This window comes from Coloeus monedula, assembly GCF_965178545.1.
Source record: "Coloeus monedula genome assembly, chromosome: 39".
Lineage (NCBI taxonomy): Eukaryota > Metazoa > Chordata > Aves > Passeriformes > Corvidae > Coloeus > Coloeus monedula.
Window position 1 is genome coordinate 1202406 of NC_138819.1, and position 27062 is coordinate 1229467.

At 62.5% G+C, this 27062-nt stretch overlaps 4 protein-coding genes across 4 annotated transcripts in view; 1 reads left to right on the forward strand and 3 right to left on the reverse strand.

The window, feature by feature from the left end:
• Window positions 1-108: 108 nt before the first annotated feature.
• BANF1 (barrier to autointegration nuclear assembly factor 1) lies at window positions 109-2325 on the reverse strand. Its single transcript, XM_082300227.1, has 3 exons — window positions 2251-2325; window positions 1513-1643; window positions 109-388 (listed from the first exon to the last, which is right to left on the reverse strand). Exons 2-3 carry the CDS (start codon window positions 1636-1638, stop codon window positions 242-244), a joined length of 273 nt encoding a protein of 90 aa, XP_082156353.1. The 5' UTR covers window positions 1639-1643; window positions 2251-2325; the 3' UTR covers window positions 109-241.
• Window positions 2326-2717: 392 nt separating this feature from the next.
• On the reverse strand, window positions 2718-8993 carry TRMT112 (tRNA methyltransferase activator subunit 11-2). The gene is made up of 4 exons (XM_082300405.1): window positions 8879-8993; window positions 6260-6361; window positions 4343-4435; window positions 2718-4252 (listed from the first exon to the last, which is right to left on the reverse strand). Exons 1-4 carry the CDS (start codon window positions 8957-8959, stop codon window positions 4151-4153), a joined length of 378 nt encoding a protein of 125 aa, XP_082156531.1. The 5' UTR covers window positions 8960-8993; the 3' UTR covers window positions 2718-4150.
• A 476-nt stretch (window positions 8994-9469) lies between these two features.
• Window positions 9470-22127, reverse strand: SLC3A2 (solute carrier family 3 member 2). Its single transcript, XM_082300306.1, has 10 exons — window positions 22112-22127; window positions 19047-19545; window positions 16718-16894; window positions 15995-16089; window positions 15830-15898; window positions 15663-15727; window positions 14017-14218; window positions 11310-11447; window positions 10432-10491; window positions 9470-10083 (listed from the first exon to the last, which is right to left on the reverse strand). The coding sequence occupies exons 2-10, from the start codon at window positions 19543-19545 to the stop codon at window positions 9742-9744; spliced, it is 1647 nt and encodes a 548-aa protein (XP_082156432.1). The 5' UTR covers window positions 22112-22127; the 3' UTR covers window positions 9470-9741.
• Window positions 22128-22841: 714 nt separating this feature from the next.
• The window catches only part of SART1 (spliceosome associated factor 1, recruiter of U4/U6.U5 tri-snRNP), a 48715-nt gene continuing 44494 nt past the window's right edge, over window positions 22842-27062 (forward strand). Inside the window, exons 1-3 of the mRNA XM_082300323.1 lie at window positions 22842-23184; window positions 23574-23625; window positions 23762-23817. Of these exons, the coding sequence (XP_082156449.1) occupies window positions 22848-23184; window positions 23574-23625; window positions 23762-23817 (445 nt within the window). The 5' untranslated portion in view covers window positions 22842-22847. The remainder of the gene's footprint in view (window positions 23185-23573; window positions 23626-23761; window positions 23818-27062) is intronic.

The following is a 27062-nucleotide window of genomic DNA, read 5'->3' on the forward strand; positions in this document are numbered from 1 at the left end:
GGGTGCAAAGGGAGGGATTTTGGGAAATTGGGGGGGTCCCCAGTGATGGTTTTGGGGTCCCTGTAGGATTTGGGAGGTGCCCAGAGCTGGTTTTGGGGAGCACCCAGCCCTTGCGAGGAGTGGAGCTCGCCGGGAGTTTGGGCGTTTCGGGGTGCAGGGATGGGGTTTGGGGATGGGGCGGATTTTGGGGTGCAGGGAGGGGGCAGAGGGGGAGGTTTGGGGGTGCCCGGGCTCGGGGGGCTCAGAGGAAGGCGTCGCACCACTCGCGCAGGCAGCCCGAGCAGTCGCGGCTCTGTTTGGCGTTGGCCCCGCACGTCTCCTTGAGCCACTCCCGGAACAGCTCCTCGTCCTTGCGCAGCACCAGGAACTGCCCCAGCACCACGTACGCCTTGGGGGGCACAGCCAGGGGACAGCGGGGTCACCAGGGGGGTGGGGACACCCCAAAAGGTGCTGGCACCCACCCTGAGTCACCACAAAAGGGCCCGGTCACACCCCAGCCCTGTGTCCCCAACCCCAGCCCTGTGTCCCCAATCCCGGCCCTGTGTCCCCAACAGCTCCCGGTGCTCACAGAGCTCCAGGGAAGGGGACACCCAGGGGACAGCGGGGTCACCAGGGGGGTGGGGACACCCCAAAAGGTGCTGGCACCCACCCTGAGTCACCCTAAAAGGCTCCGGTCGCACCCCAGCCCTGTGTCCCCAACCCCAGCCCCGTGTCCCCAACCCCGGCCCCGTGTCCCCAACCCCAGCCCCGTGTCCCCAACCCCGGCCCCGTGTCCCCAACAGCTCCTGGTGCCCATGGAGCTCCAGGGAAGGGGACACTCAGGGGACAGCGGGGTCACCAGGGGGGTGGGGACACCCCAAAAGGTGCTGGCACCCACCCTGAGTCACCCTAGAAGGCTCCGGTCACACCCCAGCCCCGTGTCCCCAACCCCAGCCCTGTGTCCCCAACCCCAGCCCCGTGTCCCCAACCCCAGCCCCGTGTCCCCAACCCCGGCCCCGTGTCCCCAACAGCTCCCGGTGCTCACAGAGCTCCAGGGAAGGGGGACACCCAGGGGACAGCGGGGTCACCAGGGGGGTGGGGACACCCCTAAAGGTGCTGGCACCCACCCCGAGTCACCCTAAAAGGCTCCGGTCGCACCCCAGCCCTGTGTCCCCAACCCCAGCCCCGTGTCCCCAACCCTGGCCCTGTGTCCCCAACAGCTGCCGGTGCCCATGGAGCTCCAGGGGAGGGGACAGCAAGGGGACAGCGGGGTCACCAGGGGGGTGGGGACACCCCTAAAGGTGCTGGCACCCACCCTGAGTCACCACAAAAGGCTCCGGTCGCACCCCAGCCCTGTGTCCCCAACCCCAGCCCTGTGTCCCCAACCCCAGCCCCGTGTCCCCAACCCCAGCCCCGTGTCCCCAATCCCGGCCCCGTGTCCCCAACAGCTCCCGGGCACCGGGGGTGGGGACATCACCAGGGGTCACTGACACCGCCCAGGGTGGCCCCGGGGTGGCCCCGGGGTGGCCCCACCTTGTCAAAGCCTTTCTCCTCCAGCTTCCTGCCCAGCACGTCCCCGATCCCGGCCAAGGTCCCCACCGGCTTCTCCCCCATCGGCTCCGCCACGAAGTCCCGGTGCTTCTGTGACGTCGAGGACATGGCGCCTGCGGGGACACACGGGGACAGACGGACAGCTCAGGGACAGACGGACAGCTCAGGGACAGACGGACAGCTCAGGGGGGACAGACGGACAGCTCGGGGACAGACGGACAGCTCAGGGACAGACGGACAGCTCAGGGGGGACACACGGACAGCTCAGGGGGGACACACGGACAGCCCAGGACACACGGACAGCTCAGGGGGGACAGACGGACAGCCCAGGACAGACCGACAGCTCAGGGGGGACACACGGACAGCCCAGGACACACGGACAGCCCAGGGGACAGACGGACAGCTCAGGGGACACACGGACAGCCCAGGACACACGGACAGCCCAGGGGACAGACGGACAGCTCAGGGGACACACGGGCGGGACACTGAGGGGACACCCCGGGCCCTCCCGCCCCTCAGAGCCTCCCCCGCCCCTCAGAGCCCCTCCCGCCCCGTCCCGCCCCTCGGGCCCTTCTCACCCCACCCGTTCCCCGCCTCCCGGCCCTCCTCGCCCCTCCCAATCCTCTCTGTCCCCTCCCGGTCCCCTCCCGGTCCCCTCTGTCCCCTCCTTGTCCCCTCCCGGTCCCCTCCTTGTCCCCTCTATCCCCTCCCCCCCCTCACCGTCCCCTCGGGCCGCTCCAACCGCCGCTCCCGCCTCAGGCCGCTGCCGCTACGCACTGACGTCACTTCCGGCGGCGCCCCGTGTGACGCCAATTCCGGGGAACCGAGGTGAGCGGGCGGAGCGGCGGACGCGAGGGGGCGCTCTGGGATCATAGAGAGGAGCCGGGTCCTCCAAGGTCCTCCAAGGTCCTCTCAGGTCCTCCAAGGTCCTCCAAGGTCCTTCCAGGTGCTCCAAGGTCCTTCCAGGTGCGCTGGGACACCTGGAAAAGGCTCCAGGAGGTCCTGGAAGCCCCGGAAACACCTCCAGGTTCTTCCCGGAGCCTCCCGAATTCCCGGACAGCATCTCCAGGTCCTCCAGGTTCCCCCCATCCCCCCCCCAAAAATCCCTCCCGTGCTCCTCATCCTCCCCCCTTTGCCTCCATCCCGGCGGATTGTCCCGAGAGGAGCCTCAAAGAGACCAAAACGGAGCGATTCCGGCCCAAAATAGGGGCAAAAAAGGGGATTTTTTATTAAATTTAGGGGAGGAGGAATTCAAAATGCAACGAGGGCAACGCAGCGGGAAGAGAAACGTGGGGAAAACGGCGGGGAATGCCGGAGTTTTGGGAAAATTGGGGTTTTTGGGAAATACGGGGGAAAAAAGGGAATTGGTGCAGCAAGGAGGTGGAATTTGGGGGTAAAAATGGGATTTGGGGGAACAAAAGGGGGAGGTGGAACAAAGGAGGAGGATTCTGAGGTGAAACTGGAGGATTTTGAGGCAAAAAAAGGGGGATTTGGGGAGGAAATAATGGTTAAATTTAGAGGAGAAAGCAGGAGATTTGGGGCAAAACGGAGGAGTTTGGGGGGGAGGGGAAATTTGGGAGGAAAAAAGGGGAATTTGGGGAAAAAAAGGGGAATTTGGGAGGAAAAAAGGGGAATTTGGGAGGAAAAAAAGGGAATTTGGGGAGGAAAAAAGAGGAAATTTGGGGGGAAAAAGGGGAATTTGGGGGAAAAAAGGGGAATTTGAGAGGAAAAAAAGGGAATTTTGGGAAAAAAAGGGGAATTTGAGAGGAAAAATGGGAATTTGGGGGAAAAAAGGGGAATTTGAGAGGAAAAGAAGGGAATTTGGAGAAAAAAGGGAAATTTGGGAGGAAAAAAGGGAATTTGGGGAAAAAAACTGGAATTTGGGGAAAAAAAGGGAAATTTGGGAGGAAAAAAGAGGAAATTTGGGGGGGAAAAGGGGAATTTGGGGAAAAAAAGGGGAATTTGAGAGAAAAAAAGGGAATTTTGGGAAAAAAAGGGGAATTTGGGAGGAAAAAGGGGAATTTGGGGGAAAAAAGGGGAATTTGAGAGGAAAAGAAGGGAATTTGGAGAAAAAAAGGGGAATTTGAGAGGAAAAAAAGGGAATTTGGGGAAAAAAGGGAAATTTGGGAGGAAAAAAGAGGAAATTTGGGGGGGAAAGGGGAATTTGGGGAAAAAAAGGGGAATTTGAGAGGAAAAAAAGGGAATTTTGGGAAAAAAAGGGGAATTTGAGAGGAAAAAAAGGGAATTTGGGGAAAAAAAGGGGAATTTGGGAGGAAAAAAGGGGGGAATCCCAACGGATGAGTGACAGCGGCTTAACCCCGCCCATTATGCAAATCAGAGGCAATTCCCGCCTGAAATGCAAACAAGCGCCGTGCCCAATTTGCATAGAGGCGGAGCCATCGCTCTGACCACGCCCACATGCAAACCACCCCGCTCAGGCCACGCCCCCCGCTTTAAACACGAGGCTGACGAGGGGGAAATCCGCGTGAAATCCGGGCCCCATTTTTGAGGCAAAACCGCGACTTTTTGGGCTTTTCCCGCAGCGCCAACCATCCTTTATTGGAGAAGAAGCTCAGCCGTGACATTTTGGGGGTCCAAGGGGGGGATCCCGACCCCTTTTTCAGGCCTCATCCTCGGTCAGGAGCATATTGGGGACCCCCTTGGAGATGGGGAAGCGGCGCCCCGAGTCCGGGCACTGCAGGGCCCCCTCCAGCACCTCCACCTGCTCGGGGGAGGGGAAACGGGGGGGTCAGGGGGGGTTCCCCGAATTTTTTGGGGGGGGGGGTTGGGGACCCCTCCCCACCCCGCTGACCTCGAGCAGGACGTGGTGAAGGCGGCGCAGGAATTCCTCGTCGCCCTCGTAGTCGGGGACGGGCTCGGGGGGCAGCTCCGAGGGGTGCCCCAACTTTTGGGGGAGGGGGGGGGGGTTAGGAAAGAGGAAGGGGGGGGGGAGTTGGGGGATCCCCCCCCCAAAGGAAGGGAGAGCCCCAGAAATGCCCCCCCCCCCCCCCCCACTTGGGAACCTTCCTGAACTGGGACACCCCCCCCAAGTGGGAGTCCCCAAAAATCTCAGAGTTCCAGGAGACCCCCACCCCCAAAATTAGGGAGCTCTAAACCCCCCCCCACCCCAAAATTAGGGAGCCCTAAACCCCCCCCCCCCACCCCAAAATTAGGGAGCTCTAAACCCCCCCCACCCCCAAAATTAGGGAGCTCAAACCCCCCCACCCAAAATTAGGGAGCCCTAAACCCCCCCCCCCCCCCAAAATTAGGGAGCCCTAAACCCCCCCCCCCCCAAAATTAGGGAGCCCTAAACCCCCCCCACCCCAAAATTAGGGAGCTCTAAACCCCCCCCACCCCAAAATTAGGGAGCTCTAAACCCCCCCCCCCCCAAAATTAGGGAGCTCAACCCCCCACCCCAAAATTAGGGAGCCCTAAACCCCCCCACCCCCCCAAAATTAGGGAGCCCTAAACCCCCCCCCCAAAATTAGGGAGCTCTAAACCCCCCCCACCCCAAAATTAGGGAGCCCTAAACCCCCCCCCCCCCAAAATTAGGGAGCTCAAACCCCCCACCCCAAAATTAGGGAGCCCTAAACCCCCCCCACCCCCAAAATTAGGGAGCTCTAAACCCCCCCCCCCAAAATTAGGGAGCCCTAAACCCCCCACCCCCCCAAAATTAGGGAGCTCTAAACCCCCCCACCCCCCCAAAATTAGGGAGCCCTAACCCCCCCCACCCCAAAATTAGGGAGCCCTAAACCCCCCCCCCCCAAAATTAGGGAGCCCTAAACCCCCCCACCCCAAAATTAGGGAGCCCTAAACCCCCCCCACCCCCAAAATTAGGGAACTCTAAACCCCCCCCACCCCCAAAATTAGGGAGCTCTAAACCCCCCCACCCCAAAATTAGGGAGCCCTAAACCCCCCCCGCCCCCAAAATTAGGGAGCTCTAAACCCCCCCCCCCCCCCAAAATTAGGGAGCTCTAAACCCCCCCACCCCAAAATTAGGGAGCCCTAAACCCCCCCCACCCCCAAAATTAGGGAACTCTAAACCCCCCCCACCCCCAAAATTAGGGAACTCTAAACCCCCCCCACCCCCAAAATTAGGGAACTCTAAACCCCCCACCCCCAAAATTAGGGAGCTCTAAACCCCCCCCACCCCCAAAATTAGGGAACTCTAAACCCCCCCCACCCCCAAAATTAGGGAACTCTAAACCCCCCCCACCCCCAAAATTAGGGAACTCTAAACCCCCCACCCCCAAAATTAGGGAGCCCTAAACCCCCCCTCCCCCAAAATCAGGGAGCTCTAAACCCCCCCCACCCCCACAATTAGGGAACTCTAAACCCCCCCACCCCCCCCACAATTAGGGAGCCCTAAACCCCCCCCCCCCCAAAATTAGGGAGCCCTAAACCCCCCCCCAAAATCAGGGAGCCCTAAACCCCCCCCCCCCCCAAATCTCCCACGACCCCCCCCAAATTGAGATTCCGGAGCCCCCCTCCCCCAACCCCTGAACCCACCCCAAACCCCCCCTCCCCAAAAACCTCCCCAAAACCCCCCCAGATCCCAGACCCCGCCCCCCCTTCCCCCGAGAGCCCCCAAATTCCCACGCAGAGCCCCCCAAAATCGGCTCCCCCCTCCCTCCCCGTGCCCCAAAGCCCCCCCCGAGCCCCCCAAAATCCCCAAAATCCCCCCAAAATCCCCCAAAATCCCCCAAAATCCCCCCAAATCCCCGCTCACGCTCTCGGCCGCCTCCCGCAGCGCGGCCCAGCGCAGCCGCGGCACCAAGCGCGACACGAAGGCGGCGTTGAACGGCACCGGGCGGACCCGGACCTCGGCGGCCTGGGGGGAACCGGGGGGGTTAACGGGGGGTAACGGAGGGGTAACGGGGGTTAACGGGGGATAACGGGGGGGTTAAAGGGGGCTCTGACCGGATCTGGACCTCCGCGGCCTTAGGGGGGGAACCGGGGGGGGAACGGGGGGGTAACGGGGGGGTAACGGGGGGTAACGGGGGGTAACGGGGGGGTTAAAGGGGGCTCAGACCGGACCTGGACCTCGGCGGCCTGGGGGGGGAACCGGGGGGGTTAACGGGGGGTAACGGGGGGTAACGGGGGGTTAAAGGGGGGCTCTGACCGGACCCGGACCTCGGCGGCCTGGGGGGAACCGGGGGGGTTAACGGGGGGTAACGGGGGGTAACGGGGGGTTAAAGGGGGCTCAGACCGGACCCGGAGCTCGGCGGCCTGGGGGGAACCGGGGGGGTAACGGGGGGTAACGGGGGGTAACGGGGGGTAACGGGGGGGTTAAAGGGGGCTCAGACCGGACCTGGACCTCGGCGGCCTGGGGGGGGAACCGGGGGGGTTAACGGGGGGTAACGGGGGGTAACGGGAGGTTAAAGGGGGCTCAGACCGGACCCGGAGCTCGGCGGCCTGGGGGGAACCGGGGGGGTAACGGGGGGGTAACGGGGGGTAACGGGGGGTTAAAGGGGGCTCAGACCGGACCCGGAGCTCGGCGGCCTGGGGGGAACCGGGGGGGTAACGGGGGGGTTAACGGGGGGTAACGGGGGTTAAAGGGGGCTCAGACCGGACCCGGACCTCGCGGCCTGGGGGAACCGGGGGGGGTAACGGGGGGGTTAACGGGGGGTAACGGGGGTTAAAGGGGGCTCAGACCGGACCTGGACCTCGGCGGCCTTAGGGGGGAACGGGGGGGTAACGGGGGGTAACGGGAGTTAAAGGAGGCACCGGGCGGACCCGGACCTCGGCGGCCTGGGGGGGGAACCGGGGGGGTTAACGGGGGGTAACGGGGGGTAACGGAGGGGTTAAAGGGGGGCTCTGACCGGACCCGGACCTCGGCGGCCTGGGGGGAACCGGGGGGGTAACGGGGGGGTTAAAGGGGGCTCAGACCGGACCTCGGCGGCCTGGGGGGGGTTAACGGGGTTTAAAGGGGGGTAACGGGGGCAGCGGGCGGACCCGGACCTCGGCGGCCTGGGGGGGGAACCGGGGGGGGAACGGGGGGGTTAAAGGGGGATAACGGGGGGGTTTAAGGGGGATTAAAGGGGGGTAACGGGGGGTTAAAGGGGGGCTCTGACCGGACCCGGACCTCGGCGGCCTGGGGGGAACCGGGGGGGTAACGGGGGGGTAACGAGGGCTCAGACCGGACCTGGACCTCGGCGGCCTTAGGGGGGGAACCGGGGGGCAACGGGGGGGTTAACGGGGGGTAACGGGGGTTAAAGGGGGCTCTGACCGGACCCGGACCTCGGCGGCCTGGGGGGGCTTAACGGGGGGGTAACGGGGGGTTAAAGGGGGGTAACGGGGGGGGTTTAAGGGGGGTTAAAGGGGAGGGGAACGGGGGTTAACGGGGGGTAACGGGGGTTAAAGGGGGCACCAGGCGGACCCGGACCTCGGCGGCCTGGGGGGGTAACGGGGGGGTAACGGGGGGTTAAAGGGGGCACCAGGCGGACCCGGACCTCGGCAGCCTGGGGGGGTAACGGGAGGGTAACGGGAGGGTAACAGGAGGGTAACGGGGGCTCCGAGCGGACCCGGGACCTCGGCGGCCTGGGGGGGGGGGGGGGGGGACCGGGGGGATTTAAATGGGGGGAGTTAATGGGGGTAGCGGTAGGGGGCATTAATGGGGGCTTTAACGGGGGGGTTAATTGGGGTTTTAACGGGAGTAACGGGGGCGTTAACGGGGGTTTAACGGGGGCGCTAATTGAGGTTTTAACGGGGGTAACGGGGGGGTTAATTGGGGTTTTAAGAGGGCGTTACCGGGGGGGTTAACGGGGGTTTAACGGGGGCGCTAATTGGGGTTTTAACGGGAGTAACGGGGGCGTTAACGGGGGTTTAACGGGGGCGCTAATTGGGGTTTTAACGGGGGGATTAATTGGGATTTTAACGGGAGTAACGGGGGGGTTAACGGGGGTTTAACGGGGGGATAAATTGGGATTTTAACGGGAGTAACGGGTGGGGGTTAACGCGGGTTTAACGGGGCCGTTAACTGGGATTTTAACGGGGCGTTAACGGGGGTAACTGGTGCAGTCAGCGGGAGAGTGAATGGGGATAACGAGAGGGAAACGGAGGAGCTAACGGGGCTGGGGGGGGGAAGGGTTACCGGGGAGGGGTTAATGCGGGAACTAGCGGGAGCGAACGGGTTAACGGGGGTTTAACGGGGAGGGGCGGGTTAACGGGGGGGACGGGGGGGTTAACGGAGGAGTTACCGGGGGTAACGGGGGAGTCAACGGCGGTCGGGGGGGGGGGGTGGTTAATGAGGGGGCACCGATGACGGGGAATAACGGGTGAGGAAGGGGCGCTCTGCCCCGGAGGAGGGGAGGGGAGGGAAAGCGGGGCCCCCCCGTCCCCGCCGCACCTCGATGCGCAGGGGGAAGCCCCCCCCGGGCCGCAGCCCCGGCACGTGGGAGCTCAGCAGGTTGTGGGTCAGCAGCTTCATGGCGCCGCTTCCGCTTCCGGCGCGTCACTTCCGGGAAGAGGCGGTTACCGAGGCAACGCCGAGGCGGAAATGAGGCGGGGGCCTCCCCAAAAGGGGCGGGGCTTCACCAAAGGGGGCGTGGCCACCTTTGAGACCCCCCCCGGGCTCCAAAACCCTCCCGGAGACCCCCCCCAAAAGCTCCTCGTGGGACCCCAAACCCCCCTGGGATCCCCAACCCCTCCCCCCTTCGGGGGGTCCTGACCCCCACCCCGCCCATCCCCCAACTTTGGGGGTCGCCATGAGGGGTCCCAACCCCAATTCTGGGGGGTCCCGTTGAACCCCTGACCAGCCCCATGGGGACCCTGAGCACCCCACAGGGGTGAAGCCCCCTGAATTCAGACCCCCCTCCCCCCCTCCTCATTTTTTGGGGTGTTCTCCTCTTATCCCCCCCCCCGAGCACCCAAATTCTTCCCAGCCCCCCCCCCAAATGCTGGGGGGGACACTCAGCCCCCCCAAAACAGAGCCAGAGGCACAAATGCACTTCTTTTATTCAGCCCTGGGAGCGGGGGGGACCCCAAAACCCCCCCAGAGACAAAGAGGGACCCCCCCCCAATACGGAGCGTGTGGGAAACACCCCAAAAATCAACTTTGGAGTGGGAGGGGAGCCCCGAAAATGAGTGAGGGGAGTGTCGGACCCCCCCCAAAATGGGTGTGGGGTGTGGGTAAGGCCACGGATGGGGGCAGTCGGTGCAGCTTTGGGGTGCTGGGGGGGGGCGGATGCGGGTTTGGGGTGCTGGGGGTCCTTAGGGGGTGTAGGGGAAGCTGAGCAGGAGCCCCTTGAAGGCTGCCAGGGTCACCTCGTCCAAGGCCACCTCCTGGTCCCTGGGCTCCGAGGGGTCGGTGCTGAGGCGCACGGTGGCTTTGGGGGGCAGGATGGGCTCTGTGGGGTCCCTCTTGACGGCGAAAGGTTTCACGGGCGTCCCGTGAGGGTTCAGGAGCAGCAGGAAGCGCTGGCTCTGGTCCCAGCGCCGCAGGACGGCGATGGCGGGGCCGGCAGGGACGGCCACGGCTTCCCCCAGCAGCAGCGAGCGCTCCCGGGCCCGCAGCGAGGCCAGGGCCTTGCACAGCTCCAGCTCGGCGGGCGGCTGGAATTGGGGAGGGGGTCGGGGGTCAGCAAGGCCCTGTGGGGGGGGGCAACCCCATCCCTTCACCCCCCACCCCAAACGCGGCGCCGCGGGAATGAGGCGCTGGCCCTTTAAGGTGGCGTTGCCTTTTTAAGAGCGGTGTGTGGGCCGCAAGCGGTGCGCGTTACCCTTTTAAGAAAGCCCCGCCCACTCAGAGGCGCGGCGGAGGAAGCCCCGCCCATGACGCGCCATAAAAGGTCATGGAGACCCCGCCCCTTTCCCACACCAGGATGTCAATCACATCAGGAGGCCCCGCCCCTCCACAAACCACGCCCCCTCCGTGTCAATTACACGCCAAGCCCCGCCCACCTGGGAGCCGTTCCCGCCTTCGCTCGGGCCCTCGATGGATTCCCACGGCATGGCCGGCAGCTGGGGGGGCAAAACCGGGGTCACACCTCACCCCAACCCCCCCTCCGGCACCCCCAAACCCCCCCGAAACCCCCCATGACACCCCCAAACCGCCCCCGGCATCGCCGGCAGCTGGGGGGGCAAAACCGGGGTCACACCTCACCCCAACCCCCCCTCCGGCGCCCCCAAACCCCCCCGAAACCCCCTCACCCCCCACGGCACCCCCAAACCCCCCCAGCACTCCCCAAACCCCTTCCCAACACCCCCAAACCCCCCTTGGCACCCCCAAACCTCCCCCAACATCCCCAACCCCCCCCAAAACCCCCCAACCCCTCCCCCTGGATTCCCTCCCCCATCAATAAATGAATCCCAGCCCCTCCTCCCCCCCTTCCCCCCAAAATCCCTCCCAGCCCCCCCAAACCCCCCCCCCCAGCACCCCCAAAACCACCTTGGCACCCCAACCCCCACCATGGCACCCCCAAAACCCCCTGGCACCCCCAAAACCCCCCAAAAACCCCCAACCCCTCCCCCTGGATTCCCTCCCCCATCAATAAATGAATCCCAGCCCCTCCTCCCCCCCTTCCCCCCAAAATCCCTCCCAGCCCCCCCAAACCCCCCCCCCAGCACCCCCAAAACCACCTTGGCACCCCAACCCCCACCATGGCACCCCCAAAACCCCCTGGCACCCCCAAAACCCCCCAAAAACCCCCAACCCCTCCCCCTGGGTTCCCTCCCCCATCAATAAATGAATCCCAGCCTCTCCTCCCCCCATTCCCCCCAAAATCCCTCCCAGCCCCCCCAAACCCCCCCCCGGCACCCCCAAATCCCCCCCCCGGTACCTCCTGGTTTTTGGGGGGCCGCTGCAGCCCCACCTCGTCCCCGTAGCTCAGCACGGGGGTCCCGGGGAGCCCCCAGAGCAGCAGCAGCTGCTGCAGCCGCAGCTCGGCCCTCGCCCACGCCTGCCAGGGGGACCCCACCTGTGCCAACCACGGGCATCGGGTCACCCCCAAAAATCCACGGGGACCCCCCAAAAAGGATGGGGAGAAGCCTCAAGGGGGATTTGGGGGAAGGGAGGGGTCGGGATTGGGGAGTTTGGGGGGTGTAGAGGGAGGAGATGTGGAAGCTTGAGGGGATTTGGGGGGTGCAGAGGGGTTTTGGGGGGTCTCAGGAGGGGGTTTGGGGGTGCTGAAGGGGATTTGGGGGTGCAGAGGGGTTTTGGGGGGTCTCAGGAGGGGTTTTGGGGGTGCTGAAGGGGATTTGGGGGTGCAGAGGGGTTTTGGGGGGTCTCAGGAGGGGGTTTGGGGGTGCTGAAGGGGATTTGGGGGGTGCAGAGGGGTTTTGGGAGGTCTCAGGAGGGGGTTTGGGGGTGCTGAAGGGGATTTGGGGGGTCTCAGGAGGGGGTTTGGGGGTGCTGAAGGGGATTTGGGGGGTGCAGAGGGGTTTTGGGGGGTCTCAGGAGGGGGTTTGGGGGTGCTGAAGGGGATTTGGGGGGTGTAGAGGGGTTTTGGGGGGTCTCAGGAGGGGGTTTGGGGGTGCTGAAGGGGATTTGGGGGGTCCTGAGGGGATTTGGGGGGGTCTCAGGAGGGGATTCGGGGATGCTGAAGGGGATTTGGGGGGTGCAGAGGGGTTTTGGGGGGTCACAGGAGGGGGTTTGGGGGTGCTGAAGGGAATTCGGGGGGGTCTCAGGAGGGGGTTTGGGGATGCTGAAGGGGATTTGGGGGGTCCTGAGGGGTTTTGGGGGGTCACAGGAGGGGTTTTGGGGGTGCTGAAGGGAATTTGGAGGGGTCTCAGGAGGGGTTTTGGGGGTGCTGAAGGGGATTTGGGGGGTCTCAGGAGGGGTTTTGGGGGTGCTGAAGGGGATTTGGGGGGTCCCAGAAGGGGTTTTGGGGGGTCCCAGAAGGGGTTTTGGGGGGTGCTGAAGGGGTTTTGGGGGGTCCCAGAAGGGGTTTTGGGGCTCCCAGAAGGTATTTTGGGGCTCCTGCAGGGGATTTGGGGGTTCCAGGAGGGAGTTTGGGGCTCCTGAAGGGGATTTGGGGGTGCAGAGGGGTTTTGGGGGTCCCAGGAGGGGGTTTGGGGGTGCTGAAGGGGATTTGGGAGTCCCAGGAGGAAGTTTAGGGCTCCTGATGGGGATTTGAGGGGTCCCAAGAGGGGTTTTCAGGCTCCTCTAAAGGGGATTTGGGGCTTCTAAAAGGGATTTGGTAGTCCCAGGAGGGATTTTGGGGCTCCCAGGAGGAGGTTAGGGGCTCCTACAGGGGATTTTGGGGCTCCTGCAGGGGATTTTGGGGGTCCCAGGAGGTATTTTGGGGCTCCTGCAGGGGATTTGGGGCTCCCAGGAGGAAGTTAGGGGCTCCTACAGGGGATTTTGGGGCTCCTGCAGGGGATTTTGGGGCTCCTGCAGGGGATTTGGGGGTCCCAGGAGGAGGTTAGGGGCTCCTACAGGGGATTTTGGGGCTCCTACAGGGGATTTTGGGGCTCCTGCAGGGGATTTTGGGGGTCCCAGGAGGGAATTTGAGGGGTCCCAGGAAGGGATTTTGGGGCTCCTGAAGGGGATTTGGGGGTCCCAGGAGAGGTTTTGAGGGGGCTCCAGGAGGGGTTTTGGTGGTCCCAGGAAGGGATTCGGGGCTCCCAAGAGGGGTTTTGGGGCTCCTGCAGGGGAGTTGGGGGTCCCAAGAGGGGGTTTGGGGCTCCTGCAGGGGATTTTGGGGCTCCCAGGAGGGATTTTGGGGCTCCTGCAGGGGATTTGGGGCTCCCAGGAGGGGATTTGAGGGGTCCCAAGAGGGGATTTGGGACTCCAGGAGGGGATTTGAGGGGTCCCAGGAGGGATTTTGGGGCTCCAGGAGGGGATTTGGGGGTCCCAGGAGGGGATTTGGGGCTCCTGCAGGGGAGCTGGGGGTCCCAGGAGGGATTTTGGGGGTCCCAGGAGGGGATTTGGGACTCCTGCAGGGGAGTTGGGGGTCCCAGGAGGGATTTTGGGGGTCCCAGGAGGGATTTTGGGGCTCCTGCAGGGGAGTTGGGGGTCCCAGGAGGGGTTTTGGGGCTCCAGGAGGGGTTTTGGGGGTCCCAGGAGGGGATTTGGGGCTCCAGGAGGGGATTTGGGGGTCCCAGGAGGGGATTTGGGGCTCCTGCAGGGGAGTTGGGGGTCCCAGGAGGGATTTTGGGGGTCCCAGGAGGGATTTTGGGGCTCCTGCAGGGGAGTTGGGGGTCCCAGGAGGGGTTTTGGGGGTCCCAGGAGGGATTTTGGGGGTCCAGGAGGGGTTTTGGGGGTCCCAGGAGGGGATTTTGGGGCTCCTGCAGGGGAGTTGGGGGTCCCAGGAGGGGTTTTGGGGGTCCCAGGAGGGATTTTGGGGTCCCAGGAGGGATTTTGGGGCTCCAGGAGGGGTTTTGGGGGTCCCAGAAGGGGATTTGGGGGTCCCAGGAGGGGATTTGGGGGTCCCAGGAGGGGATTTGGGGCTCCTGCACGGGAGTTGGGGGTCCCAGGAGGGATTTTGGGGGTCCCAGGAGGGATTTTGGGGGTCCCAGGAGGGGATTTGGGGGTGCCAAACTCACGCTCCAGCCCAGCCCCAAGGAGGAAGAGGAGGAGGAGTTGGAGGTGAGGAAGTTCAGGAGGTTCTTCAGGGCGCCCTCGGGGGCTTCGGCCTCGGCCTGGGGCTCCAGCGGCCTCAGGAAGGGCCCCACGAGCAGCTGCGGCCCCCAGGGGTCCCTGGGCACCTGCCAGGGGTCCTGCAGGCGGGTGCCCCCCACCAGCACCCTGCAAACGGGGACGGGGAGTCAGGGGAGACCCCAAAAATGGGGAGAGGGGAGTCAGGGGAGACCCCAAAAATGGGGAGAGGGGAGTCAGGAGAGCCCCAGAATTGGGGAGGGGGAGTCAGGGGAGCCCTCCCTCCACCAGCACCCTGCAAACGGGGAGGGGGAGTCAGGGGAGACCCCAAAAATGGGGAGAGGGGAGTCAGGGGAGACCCCAAGAATGGGGAGGGGGGAGTTAGAGGAACCCCCTCCCCCACACCAGCACCCTGGAAATGGGGAGGGGGAGTCAGGGGAGACCCCAAAAATGGGGAGAGGGGAGTCAGGGGAGTCAGGGGAGCCCCAGAATTGGGGAGGGGGAGTCAGGGGAGACCCCAAAAATGGGGAGAGGGGAGTCAAGGGAGCCCCAGAAATGGGGAGGGGGAGTCAGGGGAGCCCTCCCTCCACCAGCACCCTGCAAACGGGGAGGGGGAGTCAGGGGAGACCCCAAAAATGGGGAGGGGGTTCAGGGGAGCCCCCCCTCCACCAGCACCCTGCAAATGGGGAGGGGGAGTCAGGGGAGACCCCAAAAATGGGGGGGGGGGGAGGGGGGATCAGGGGAGACCCAGAAAATGAGGAGGGGAGAGTCAGGGGAACCCCAAAAATGGGGAGGGAAAAGTCAAAGGAACCCCCCCAGTACCCAAAAAATGGGGAGGGGAAGTCAGGAGAGACCCCAAAAATGGGGAGGGGGAGTCAGGGGAGACCCAGAAAATGGGGAGAGTCAAAGGAACCCCCCTAGCACCCCAAAAATGGGGAGGGGGGAGTCAGGGGAACCCCAAAACTGGGGGGAAAGAGCCCAAAGCAGAGTCTGTGACCCCCCCTTTGGGGGTGGGGGTGTTGTGATGGGGTGGGGGGAGGGGTCACAAGATTTTGGGGGGGGGGGTCAGGGAGTTCGGGGGGGGTCAGGGAGTTTGAGGGGTCATGGCGGGGTCAGGGATTTTGGGGGGGTCACTGGAAGGGGGGTCAGGGGGTTTGGGGGGGTCAGGGAGGGGTCACTGGGGGTCAGGGATTTTGGGGGGTCACGGGGGGGTCAGGGATGTTGGGGGGTGTCACTGGGGGGGGGTTTAGGGAGTTTGGGGGTGTCAGGGGGTTTGGGGGGGTCACAGAGGGGTCACTGGGGGTCAGGGATTTTGGGGGGTCAGGGATTTTGGGGGGGTCACGGGCGGGATCAGGGATGTTGGGGGGGTCACAGGGGGGTCAGGGATTTGGGGAGTGTCACTGGAGGGGTTTGGGGGGGTCAGGGAGGGGTCACTGGGGGGAGCCAGGGATTTTGGGGGGGGTCACGGGAGGCATCAGGGATGTTGGGGTGTCACGGGGGGGGTCAGGGATTTCGGGGGTCACTGGAGGGGGGGTCAGGAAGTTTGGGGGGGGTCCCTGGGGTGACACAGAGAGGACGAGGGGGGGGGTCAGACCTGGCCACGCCGCTGGGGCTCGGCTGCTGCTCCGTCAGGTTCCTCCACTGGGCCACCAACGAGGGCTGGGGGGCACACACGGAGGGGGGGGGGGTCACCCAGAGCCCCCCAAAAACCCCCCCAAAGACCCCCCCCCCCCCCAATTCCATCCCCCCCCCCCTCCTCACCTCCAGCTCCTCGATTCCATCCAGGAAGATGCCGGCGATGTCCTCCTTGAGCCAATGGCCCAGGGCAACCTGAGGGGCCACGGCACAGGGACGGGGGGGGGGTCAGGGGGTCACAGACCCCCCCCAGCCCCCCAACCTCACCCCCCCCAGCCCCCCCAGACCCACCTGGACCTGCTGGTGCACCTCGGGGTCGCTCGCTGCCTCCCCCCAAACGGGGTCCCCAGAAGGGTTTGGGGTCAGGTCCAGGATCACCTTTAACCCTGGGGGGGGGTGGGGGAGGAGTCAGGGCACCCCAAAATTCCCCCCCCCCCCCACTATAAACCTACCCCCTCCCCCCCCATTTTGGGGGTTTTCAGCCTCCAAAACCCCAAATCTGGGCCCCCCCCCCACCCCATTAACAGCCTCTACCCCCCTTTATTTTGGGGTGATCCCCCCCCATTTCAGACCCTTCACAGTTTGGGGCTCCTCCTCAATTTTGGGGGCTCCTCACAGCCACTGTTCCCCCCCCCTCTCAATTTTGGGGTTCATCTCCTGTGTGTACCCCACTCCCCTCACTTCGGACCCCCAAGTTTTGGGGTCCCCCCCTATTTTGGGGGTTCCTCTCTCCCCTAATTTCAGACCCCCCCAGTTTTAGGATCCCCCCAGTTTTGGGGTTCCTCTCCTGTATCCCCTTCCTCCCCTCACTTTGGACCCCCCCAGTTTTGGGGTCACCCCCCAGTTTTGGGGTTCCTCTCCTGTATCCCCCCCTTCCCCTCACTTCAGACCCCCCCCAATTTTGGGGTCTCCCCCTCAATTTTGGGGTTCCTCTCCCATGTATCCCCCCTCCCCTCACTTCAGATGCCCCAATTTTGGGGTCTCCCCCCCAATTTTGGGGTCCCCCCTGGCCACCTTTGTCCTTGGCTGCCTGGACGAGGGCGGTGAAGTCCTGGAAGGTACCCAGGGCTGGGTCCAGCTCCTTCAGGGGGGGGATCTTGGAGTCCTGCGGTTTTTTGGGGTACAGGGGGCCCAGCACCAGCCCCCCCACCTGCAGCTTCTCCTTCAGGTACCCCAAACGTTTCTCCACACCTGAGAAAAGGGGGGGGGAACAAGGTGGGGGGGGGGTGTGACCCCAAAATCCTCACAGGAACCCCGATATCCTCCAGGGATCCCCCAAAATCCCACCCCGAGAGCCCAAAATCAGAGCCAGGGGGTCCCAAAAAGTCCTCCCAGAACCCCAAAAAACCGCCCTGAATGGAGTAGGGGAAGACTCCCAACACCCCAAAAACTTGGGAGACCCCCAAAGGTTCCAGGACCACCCCCCCCCCCAATTGCTGAGTCACTTTGTCCCCTCCCCCTGGGGCCTTTTTGGGGGAGGGGGGGGTCCCCAAGGCAGGACCCCCTCCCTTGTGTCCTCCCCACCCCCCAAGGGAACACCCAAATTCCCCCTTCCCCCTCCCAGCCTTCCTGGGGATCCTCCAAACTTCTCCAAGGGACCCCCCAAATCTCCTCAAAACCCCCCAGGGACCCCCTAAACCCCCGTAAGCCCCCCAGGGGAACCTCTAAAACCCTTCAAGGGACCCCCTAAACCCTCTAAACCCCTCAAACAACCCCGAGACCCCCTTAAACCCCCCAAGGGACCCCCCTAAAACCCCTCAAAGAACCCCTAAACCCCCTTAAACCCCCCAGGGACCCCCTAAACCCCTGTAAGCCCCCCAGAGGACCCTCTAAAACCCCTCAAGAGACCCCCTAAACCCTCTAAACCCCCCAAACAACCCCAAGACCCCCATAAACCCCCCAAGGGACCCTCTAAACCTCCCCCAGGGACCCCCCTAAAACCCCTTAAGCCCCCCAAGGACCCTCTAAAACCCCCCAAGAGACTCCTTAAACCCTCTAAACCCCCCAAACAACACCAAGACCCCCTAAACCCCCCCAGAGGGCCCTCTAAAATCCCCCAGGGACCCTCTAAACCCCCTTAAACCCCCCCAAACAACCCCGAGACCCCCATAGCCCCCCCAAGGGACCCCCTAAACCCCCCAAGGGACCCTCTAAACCCCCCAAAAACCCCGAGACCTCCTTAAATCCCCAAGGGACCCTTAAACCCCCCAAACAACCCCAAGACCCCCTAAACGCCCCAGGGATCCCCCTAAAACCCCTTAAACCCCCCAAGGACCCTCTAAAACCCCCCAAGAGACCCCCTAAACCCCCAAGGGACCCCCCTAAAACCCCTTAAGCCCCTCAAGGGACCCTCTAAAAACCCTCAAGAGACTCCCTAAACCCCCCAAACAACCCCAAGACCCCCTTAAATCCCTCAATGGACCCTCTAAAATCCCCCAGGGACCCCCCTAAAACCCCCCAAGAGACTCCTTAAACCCTCTAAACCCCCCAAACAACCCCGAGACCCCCTTACACCCCTCAATGGATCCTCTAAACCACCCCAGGGACCCCCCAAACAACCCCTTAAGCCCCCCAAGGACCCTCTAAAACCCCCCAGGAGACTCCCTAAACCCTCAAGGGACCCTCTAACCCCCCCAAACAACCCCGAGACCCCCTTAAATCCCCCAATGGACCCTCTAAACCCCCCCAGGCACCCCCCTGAAACCCCCCCGAGACCCCCCTGAAACCCCTTAAGCTCCCCAGGGACCCTCTAAACCCCCCAAACAACACCAAGACCCCCTAAACCCCCCAGAGGACCCTCTAAAATCCCCCAGGGACCCTCTAAAATCCCCCAGGGACCCTCTAAACCCCCTTAAACCCCCCCAAACAACCCCAAGACCCCCTAAACGCCCCAGGGATCCCCCTAAAACCCCTTAAATCCCCCAAGGACCCTCTAAAATCCCCCAAGAGACCCCCTAAACCCTCAAGCGACCCTCTAAACCCCCTTAAGCCCCTCAAGGGACCCTCTAAAAACCCTCAAGAGACTCCCTAAACCCCCCAAACAACCCCAAGACCCCCATAAACCCCCCAAGGGACCCTAAGACCCCCTTAAACCCCCCAGGGACCCTCTAAAACTCCTCAAGAGACTCCTTAAACCCCCCAACCAACCTCAAGAGACCCCCTAAACCCCCAAGGGACCCCCCCTAAAACCCCTTAAGCCCCCCAAGGGACCCTCTAAAAACCCTCAAGAGACCCTCTAAACCCCCCAAACAACCCCGAGACCCCCTTAAACCCCTCAACGGACCCTCTAAACCCCCCCAGGGACCCTCTGAAACCCCCAAAAAACCCCGAGAGACCCCCTCACCTTTCAGATCGCCCCCGAAAGCCTTAGGGGGGGTCCTGTAGAGCGCCCCGAGCTCCCACCAGGATTTGGTGGGCAGGGGCTGGCAGCGAGGGGCTTGGGCCACGATGGCAGCAGCGGCCCCCAACATCCCCAGCCAGCCCCCCCAAAACAGCACGAGCAGCACCAGCCGAGCCCGGGCCCAGAGCGGGGTCCCGGCTTCCCTCAGCAACTCCTCCTTGCCCAGCCCCGTGAATTTGGGGCTCCCCGAAGCTCCGGCACCCCCCAAAGCCGCCGCCGCCTCCTCATCTTCCTCTTCCTCAGGGGGGATTTTCATCACCAGCCCGTTCTTCTCGGCCGCCGCCCGCGATTCCTCCGGGGGCGGGACCGGGGCGGGGTCGCGGTGGGGAGGGGGCGGCTCAAGGCGGGGCCCCGAATCGGCCTCGGCTGCCGCTGCCATCGGCTCCTTCTCGGCCTCCAGCGCCGACAGCTCCAGCTCGCGGGGGGGAGAATCGGGCTCCATCTGAGGGAAAAGGGGGGCCTAAAATGGTCAGGGATCCCCTCAGGGCAGCCCAAGATGGGTTGTGGGTCATTTTGGGGAGATTTGGGTCAATTTTGGGGCTCATTTTGAGCGCCAACAGCTCCAGCGCGCGGGGGGGAGAATCGGGCTCCATCTGAGGGAAAAGGGGGGCCCAAAATGGTCAGGGATCCCCTCAGGGCAGCCCAAGATGGGTTGTGGGTCATTTTGGGGTGATTTGGTGTCATTTTGGGGCTCATTTTGAGCGCCAACAGCTCCAGCTCGCGGGGGGGAGAATCGGGCTCCATCTGAGGGAAAAGGGGGGCCCAAAATGGTCAGGGATCCCCTCAGGGCAGCCCAAGATGGGTTGTGGGTCATTTTGGGGAGATTTGGGTCAATTTTGGGGCTCATTTTGAGCGCCAACAGCTCCAGCTCGCGGGGGGGAGAATCGGGCTCCATCTGAGGGAAAAGGGGGGCCCAAAATGGTCAGGGATCCCCTCAGGGCAGCCCAAGATGGGTTGTGGGTCATTTTGGGGCGATTTTGGGTAATTTGGGTCGATTTTGGAGTCAATTTTGGGGTCAATTTTGGGTCATTTTGGGGCTCATTTTGAGCGCCAACAGCTCCAGCTCGCGGGGGGAGAATCGGGCTCCATCTGAGGGGAAAGGGGGCCCAAAATGGTCAGGGATCCCCTCAGGGCAGCCCAAGATGGATTGTGGGTCATTTTGGGGAGATTTGGGTCAATTTTGGGTCATTTTGGGTGATTCGGGTCAATTTTGGGGCTCATTTTGAGCGCCGACAGCTCCAGCTTGCAGGGGGGAGAATCGGGCTCCATCTGAGGGGAAGGGGAGCCAAAATGGTCAGGGATCCCCTCAGGGCAGCCCAAGATGGGTTGTGGGTCATTTTGGGGCGATTTTGGGTGATTTGGGTCGATTTTGGAGTCAATTTTGGGGTCAATTTTGGGTCATTTTGGGGCTCATTTTGAGCGCCAACAGCTCCAGCTCGCGGGGGGGAGAATCGGGCTCCATCTGAGGGAAAAGGGGGGCCCAAAATGGTCAGGGATCCCCTCAGGGCAGCCCAAGATGGGTTGTGGGTCATTTTGGGGCGATTTTGGGTAATTTGGGTCGATTTTGGAGTCAATTTTGGGGTCAATTTTGGGTCATTTTGGGGCTCATTTTGAGCGCCAACAGCTCCAGCTCGCGGGGGGAGAATCGGGCTCCATCTGAGGGAAAAGGGGGCCCAAAATGGTCAGGGATCCCCTCAGGGCAGCCCAAGATGGATTGTGGGTCATTTTGGGGAGATTTGGGTCAATTTTGGGTCATTTTGGGTGATTCGGGTCAATTTTGGGGCTCATTTTGAGCGCCGACAGCTCCAGCTTGCAGGGGGGAGAATCGGGCTCCATCTGAGGGGAAGGGGAGCCAAAATGGTCAGGGATCCCCTCAGGGCAGCCCAAGATGGGTTGTGGGTCATTTTGGGGCGATTTTGGGTGATTTGGGTCGATTTTGGAGTCAATTTTGGGGTCAATTTTGGGTCATTTTGGGGCTCATTTTGAGCGCCGACAGCTCCAGCTCGCGGGGGGGAGAATCGGGCTCCATCTGAGGGAAAAGGGGGCCCAGAATGGTCAGGGATCCCCTCAGGGCAGCCCAAGATGGGTTGTGGGTCATTTTGGGGTGATTTTGGGGTAATTTGGGTCATTTCGGGGTCAATTTTGGGCCAACTTTGGGTGATTTGGGTAATTTTGGGTTAATTTTGGGCGATTTGGGGCAATTTTGGGCTAATGTGGGGGGATTTGGGGCATTTTGGGTCAATTTTGGTCCATTTTGGTTGATTTTTGGGTCAATTTTCACCAATTTTGGTCCATTTTGGTCAAATTTGGTGAACTTTGGGTCAAGTAGAGCCAATTCTGGGCCAACTTTGACCAAGGTGGGGTGAATTTTCACCAATTTTGGTCCATTTTGGGTCAATTTTCACCAATTTTCATCCATTTTGGTCAAATTTGGGTCAATTAAAGCCAATTCTGGGCCAACTTTGACCAATTTGCGGTGAATTTTCGCCAATTTTGGTTCCATTTTGGGCCAATTTTGGCTGAATGGGGGGGGGGGGGGGTTGGTATTGAACTTTACCCCCAATTTTCTGCTCCTAAGCAGCTTTAAAGGGACTTTGCACCCCAACTTTGCGCTGGGTGCCGCAGGATTTTTAAGGAACGCCCCAAGTGCTCGCCGCGCCCCAAGATCCCCCCAAATATCTTTATGAGGACCCCCCTCTGGCCACGCTAAAATGTTCTTAGAGGCCGACAGCGTTCAAGCCTTTCTTGAGCATCGAACGACTCCCCCAGGGACCCCAAAACCCTCAGAGGGACCCCAGGACCCCCCAATATCTTTTAGGCCTCACGGATCCCCCAAGGCCTTCACAGAGCCCCCCTTGAACAACCCCCCTTGGAGAGGGCTCAGGGCACCCCCACACATCCAAACAACTCCGTGAACACCCCGATGTTCTCAAAGGGACCCCAAACCCCCCTTGTGCTGCCCAAAATCCCCCCCCGCGACCCCCAAAGCCCCTCAGGGGTTGCGGTACCTCCGCGCTCGGCTCGTGACGGGAGTGGGAGGGGGCGGAGCCGCGGGGGCGGCTTTTATACCCCGCCGTGGCCACGCCCACCACGCCATGGCCACGCCCCCAGCACCCGGCGCCGCCGAGGCGCCCGGGCCGGGTGGATCAAAGGGCACGAGGCGGCGGGGGGGGAGGGCGGACACGCCCCGGGGCGAACGGGGCGGGACGGGGTCCCCGGAGGGCGCATTTTGGAGTCTTTGACTCCCGTTGTGGCTCAGCGGGACGCCAGTTAGGAGAACCGCGCCCTTTTCTTCTCCTGGAGGATTCTTCACACCCCCGTCCTTTTCGCGATCCCCCCCCCCCCCATGCGTCGCCATTTTGCTGCACCCCCGGCAGCCGCCATCTTGCTGCTCTCAAAGGCTCTATTTGTTTCGGATGGGCGCCGCCATTGTGTTGTACCCCAGGGGTGCGTTATTTAGGGGGTTTCCTCAGTGGGAACCGCGTCCCCCCGCGATGTAGGAGATTGGAAGATCCCCCGTGCCTCTTTCGGGAGTCTCCAGCCCTCTGTGGGGGGACAGAGCTGGGCCGCACTCATCCTGTTCCCCCCTCCACGCGCATAATGGTTCATCCCACAGCGCCTCCTCAGGCCCGCCTTTACCTCCACCAATCAGCACCGTGCTCTGCCGGAAGTAGCTACGCACCGGAAGCGTTGCCACGGTAACGACCGGAAGTTCCGCTCTCCCCCGGAAGTGGCGGCGCGGCCATGGGCGCCTCGAAGAAGCACCGGGAGCGCGGCGGGGCCGAGGCGGCCGAGGAGGCTCCGGGGGCAGCCGGGACGGGCGGCGGCGGCGGCAGCGGCAGCAGCAGCAGCGCGGGGCGACCCCGCGAGCACCGCAAGCATCGGCACCGCGGCGGGGAACGGCGCGGGAAACGCAGCCGCTCCCGGGGCGAGCGCGGTGGCTCTGGGGGAGGAGGAGGAGGCTCCGGTTCCTCCCGCCGCGGAGGCACCGAGGAGCCCGGGAGGAGCGGCCATGGCCGGGGGGGCTCCGAGAGCGAGCGGAGAGCCAAGAGGGAGAGGAAAGAGGAGCGGGAGGAGCCCGGTGAGGGCGGGAGGGGAGCGCTGAGGGGGGCCCGGAGCGGGATTTGGGGGGCTGGGAGGGATTTGGGGGCACCTGAGGGGGCAGGGGGGGGGATTTGGGGGTGTCCGGAGGGGTTTGGGGGTGTCCGGAGGGGTTTGGGGGGTGCTCGAGGGGATTTTGGGGTGCGGCGAGGGGGTCCTGGAGGATTTTGGGGGGGGGTTGGGGGGTGATTTGAGGGGGGGGAGTTTTGGATGGGGGAGCCCCCAGAGGGATTTTGGGGAGGGGGAGGGGGGGGTTGGAGGGAATTTGGGGGGGCCAGGGGGTGTTAGAGGATCTCCGGGGTTTATTAATTAGCGGTAATTGATTAATTAATGATAATTTATTAATTATACACCCCCCCCCCCCCCCAGCACCTCCCAAACCCGCGGCGGCCGAATCCTCCCTGAGCGTGGAAGAAACCAAGTGAGGATCCCCCCCCCCCCCCGTTCCCCCCCCCCTTTCCCGCAAGAATGGGGTCGTCCAACCCCAAATTTGGGGTCCCCCCACCCCAAAAGCCCCCAGGACCCCTCCCCCCCTCAGCCCCCGTTGCCATTCCCAGTAAACTCCGCGCCAAACTGGGATTGAAGCCTCTGGAAACCGCGGCGCCCAAGAAAGGTCAGAGGGAGAGGCCGGTTTGGGGCGGTTTGGGGCGGTTTTGGGGGGTTTGGGGCGGTTTTGGGGGGGTTTTGGGGTGTTCGGGAGCCCATTTTGGGGGCGGGTTTTGAGGGGGTGTTTGGGGTGGGTGTTTGGGGGGTTTGGGGCGGTTTTGGGTGGGTTTTGAGGGGTTTGGGGTATTTGGGGGGTTTGGGGTGGGTTTTGAGGGGTTTTGGGGTATTTGGGGGGTTTGGGGTGGGTTTTGGGGTGTTTGGGGTATTTGGGGGGGTTTGGGGCGGGTTTTGGGGTGTTTGGGGCGGGTTTTGGGGTGTTTTGGGGTGTTTGGGGGCGGGTTTTGAGGCCGGTTTTGGGGTGCTCAGGAGCCCCTTTTGGGGCGGGTTTTGGGGTGCTCAGGAGCCCCTTTTCGGGGTGGGTTTTGGGGCTGATTTTGGGGTGTTTAGGAGCCCATTTTGGGGCTGATTTTGGGATGCCCAGTGTTGATTTTGGGGCGGGTTTTGAGGTGGTTTTGGGGTGTTTGGGAGCCCCTTTTGGGGCGGGTTTTGGGGTGTTTGGGAGCCCCTTTTGGGGCGGGTTTTGGGGTGTTTGGGGGCAGGTTTTGAGGGGGTTTTGGGGTGCTCAGGAGCCCCTTTTGGGGCGGGTTTTGGGGTATTCGGGAGCCCATTTTGGGGTGGGTTTTGGGGTGTTTGGGGGCGGGTTTTGGGGTGTTTGGGAGAGGCTTTTGGGACGGGTTTTGGGGTGTTTAGGGGTGGGTTTTGGGGCTGATTTTGGGGTGTTCAGGAGCCCATTTTGGGGCTGATTTTGGGGTGTTCAGGAGCCCCTTCTGGGGCTCAGGAGCTCCTTTTGAGGCCGATTTTGGGGCTGATTTTGGGATGCCCAGTGTTGATTTTGGGGCGGGTTTTGAGGTGGTTTTGGGGTGTTCGGGAGCCCCTTTTGGGGCGGGTTTTGGGGTGTTTGGGGGAGCCCATTTTTGGGGCGGGTTTTGGGGTGTTCAGGAGCTCATTTTTGGGGTGGGTTTTGGGGTGTTCAGGAGCCCATTTTGGGGGCGGGTTTTGAGGGTGTTTTGGGGCGGTTTTGGGGTATTTGGGGGTGTTTTGAGGTGGGTTTTGGGGTGTTCGGGAGTGAATTTGGGGCTGATTTTAGGATGTTCAGGAGTGAATTTAGGGCTGATTTTGGGGTGTTCAGGAGCTCGTTTTGGGGTTGATTTTGGGGCCGATTTTGGGGCTGATTTTGGGGCGTTTGGGGGCGGGTTTTGAGGAGGTTTTGGGGTGCTAAGGAGCCCGTTTTGGGGTGGGTTTTGAGGTGGTTTTGGGGTGTTTGGGAGCCCATTTTTGGGGCGGGTTTTGGGGTGTTTTGGGGCGGGTTTTGGGGTGTTTGGGAGAGGCTTTTGGGACGGGTTTTGGGGTGTTTAGGGGTGGGTTTTGGGGCTGATTTTGGGGTGTTCAGGAGCCCATTTTGGGGCTGATTTTGGGGTGTTCAGGAGCCCATTTTGGGGCTCAGGAGCTCCTTTTGAGGCCGATTTTGGGGCTGATTTTGGGATGCCCAGTGTTGATTTTGGGGCGGGTTTTGAGGTGATTTTGGGGTGTTCAGGAGCCCATTTTGGGGCGGGTTTTGGGGTATTTGGGAGCCCCTTTTGGGGCGGGTTTTGAGGTGGTTTTGGGGTGTTCGGGAGCCCCTTTTGGGGCGGGTTTTGGGGTGTTTAGGGGCGGGTTTTGAGGTGGTTTTGGGGTGTTCAGGAGCCCATTTTGGGGCTGATTTTGGGGTGTTCAGGAGCCCCTTTTGGGGCGGATTTTGGGGTGTTCAGGAGCCCCTTTTGGGGCGGATTTTGGGGTGTTCGGGAGCCCATTTTGGGGGTGGGTTTTGGGGTGTTTGGGGGCGGGTTTTGGGGTGTTCGGGAGCCCATTTTGGGGGTGGGTTTTGGGGTGTTTGGGGGCGGGTTTTGGGGTGTTTGGGAGCCCATTTTGGGGCGGGTTTTGGGGTGTTTAGGGGCGGGTTTTGAGGGGGTTTTGGGGTGTTCAGGAGCCCCTTTTGGGGCGGATTTTGGGGTGTTCAGGAGCCCATTTTGGGGCGGATTTTGGGGTGTTCAGGAGCCCCTTCTGGGGCTCAGGAGCTCCTTTTGAGGCCGATTTTGGGGCTGATTTTGGGATGCCCAGTGTTGATTTTGGGGCGGGTTTTGAGGTGGTTTTGGGGTGTTCGGGAGCCCCTTTTGGGGCGGGTTTTGAGGTGGTTTTGGGGTGCTTGGGAGCCCCTTTTGGGGCGGGTTTTGGGGTGCTTGGGAGTCCCTTTTGGGGCGGGTTTTGGGGTGTTTGGGAGCCCCTTTTGGGGCGGGTTTTGGGGTGCTCAGGAGCCCCTTTTCGGGGTGGGTTTTGGGGCTGATTTTGGGGTGTTCAGGAGCCCATTTTGGGGCTGATTTTGGGATGCCCAGTGTTGATTTTGGGGTGGGTTTTGAGGTGGTTTTGGGGTGTTTGGGAGCCCCTTTTGGGGCTGGTTTTGGGGTGTTTTGGGGCGGGTTTTGGGGTGTTTGGGGGTGGGTTTTGGGGCTGATTTTGGGGTGTTCGGGAGCCCCTTTTGGGGGCGGGTTTTGAGGGGGTTTTGGGGTGTTTGGGAGCCCATTTTTGGGGCGGGTTTTGGGGTGTTTTGGGGTGTTTGGGGGCGGGTTTTGGGGTGCTCAGGAGTGAATTTGGGGCTGATTTTGGGGTGTTCAGGAGCTCCTTTTGGGATTGATTTTGCAGTGCTCAGTGCCAATTTCGGGGCTGATTTTGGGGCTAATTTTGGTGTCCCCAGTGCGGATTTCGGGGCCGGTTTGGGGCCGATTTTGGGGCTGATTTGGGGGTGCCTGGTGCTGATTTTAGGGCCGATTTTGGGGTGCCCAGTGCCGATTTTGGGGCTGGTTTTGGGGTGTCCAGTGCTGATTTCGGGGCCGTTTTTGGGCTGATTTCGGGGTCGGTTTGGGGCTGATTTTGGGGTGCCCAGTGCCGATTTTAGGGTGGGTTTTGGGGCTGATTTCGGGGCCGTTTTGGGGCTGATTTTGGGGCTGTTTTTGGGCTGACTTTGGGGTGCCCAGTGCCAATTTTAGGGTGGATTTTGGGGGCCGTTTTTGGGCTGATTTTGGGCCGGTTTGGGGTTGATTTTGGGGTGCCCAGTGCCGATTTCGGGGTGGATTTTGGGGCCGTTTTGGGGCTGATTTTGGGGTGCCCAGTGCCGATTTCGGGGTGGATTTTGGGGCCGTTTTGGGGCTGATTTTGGGG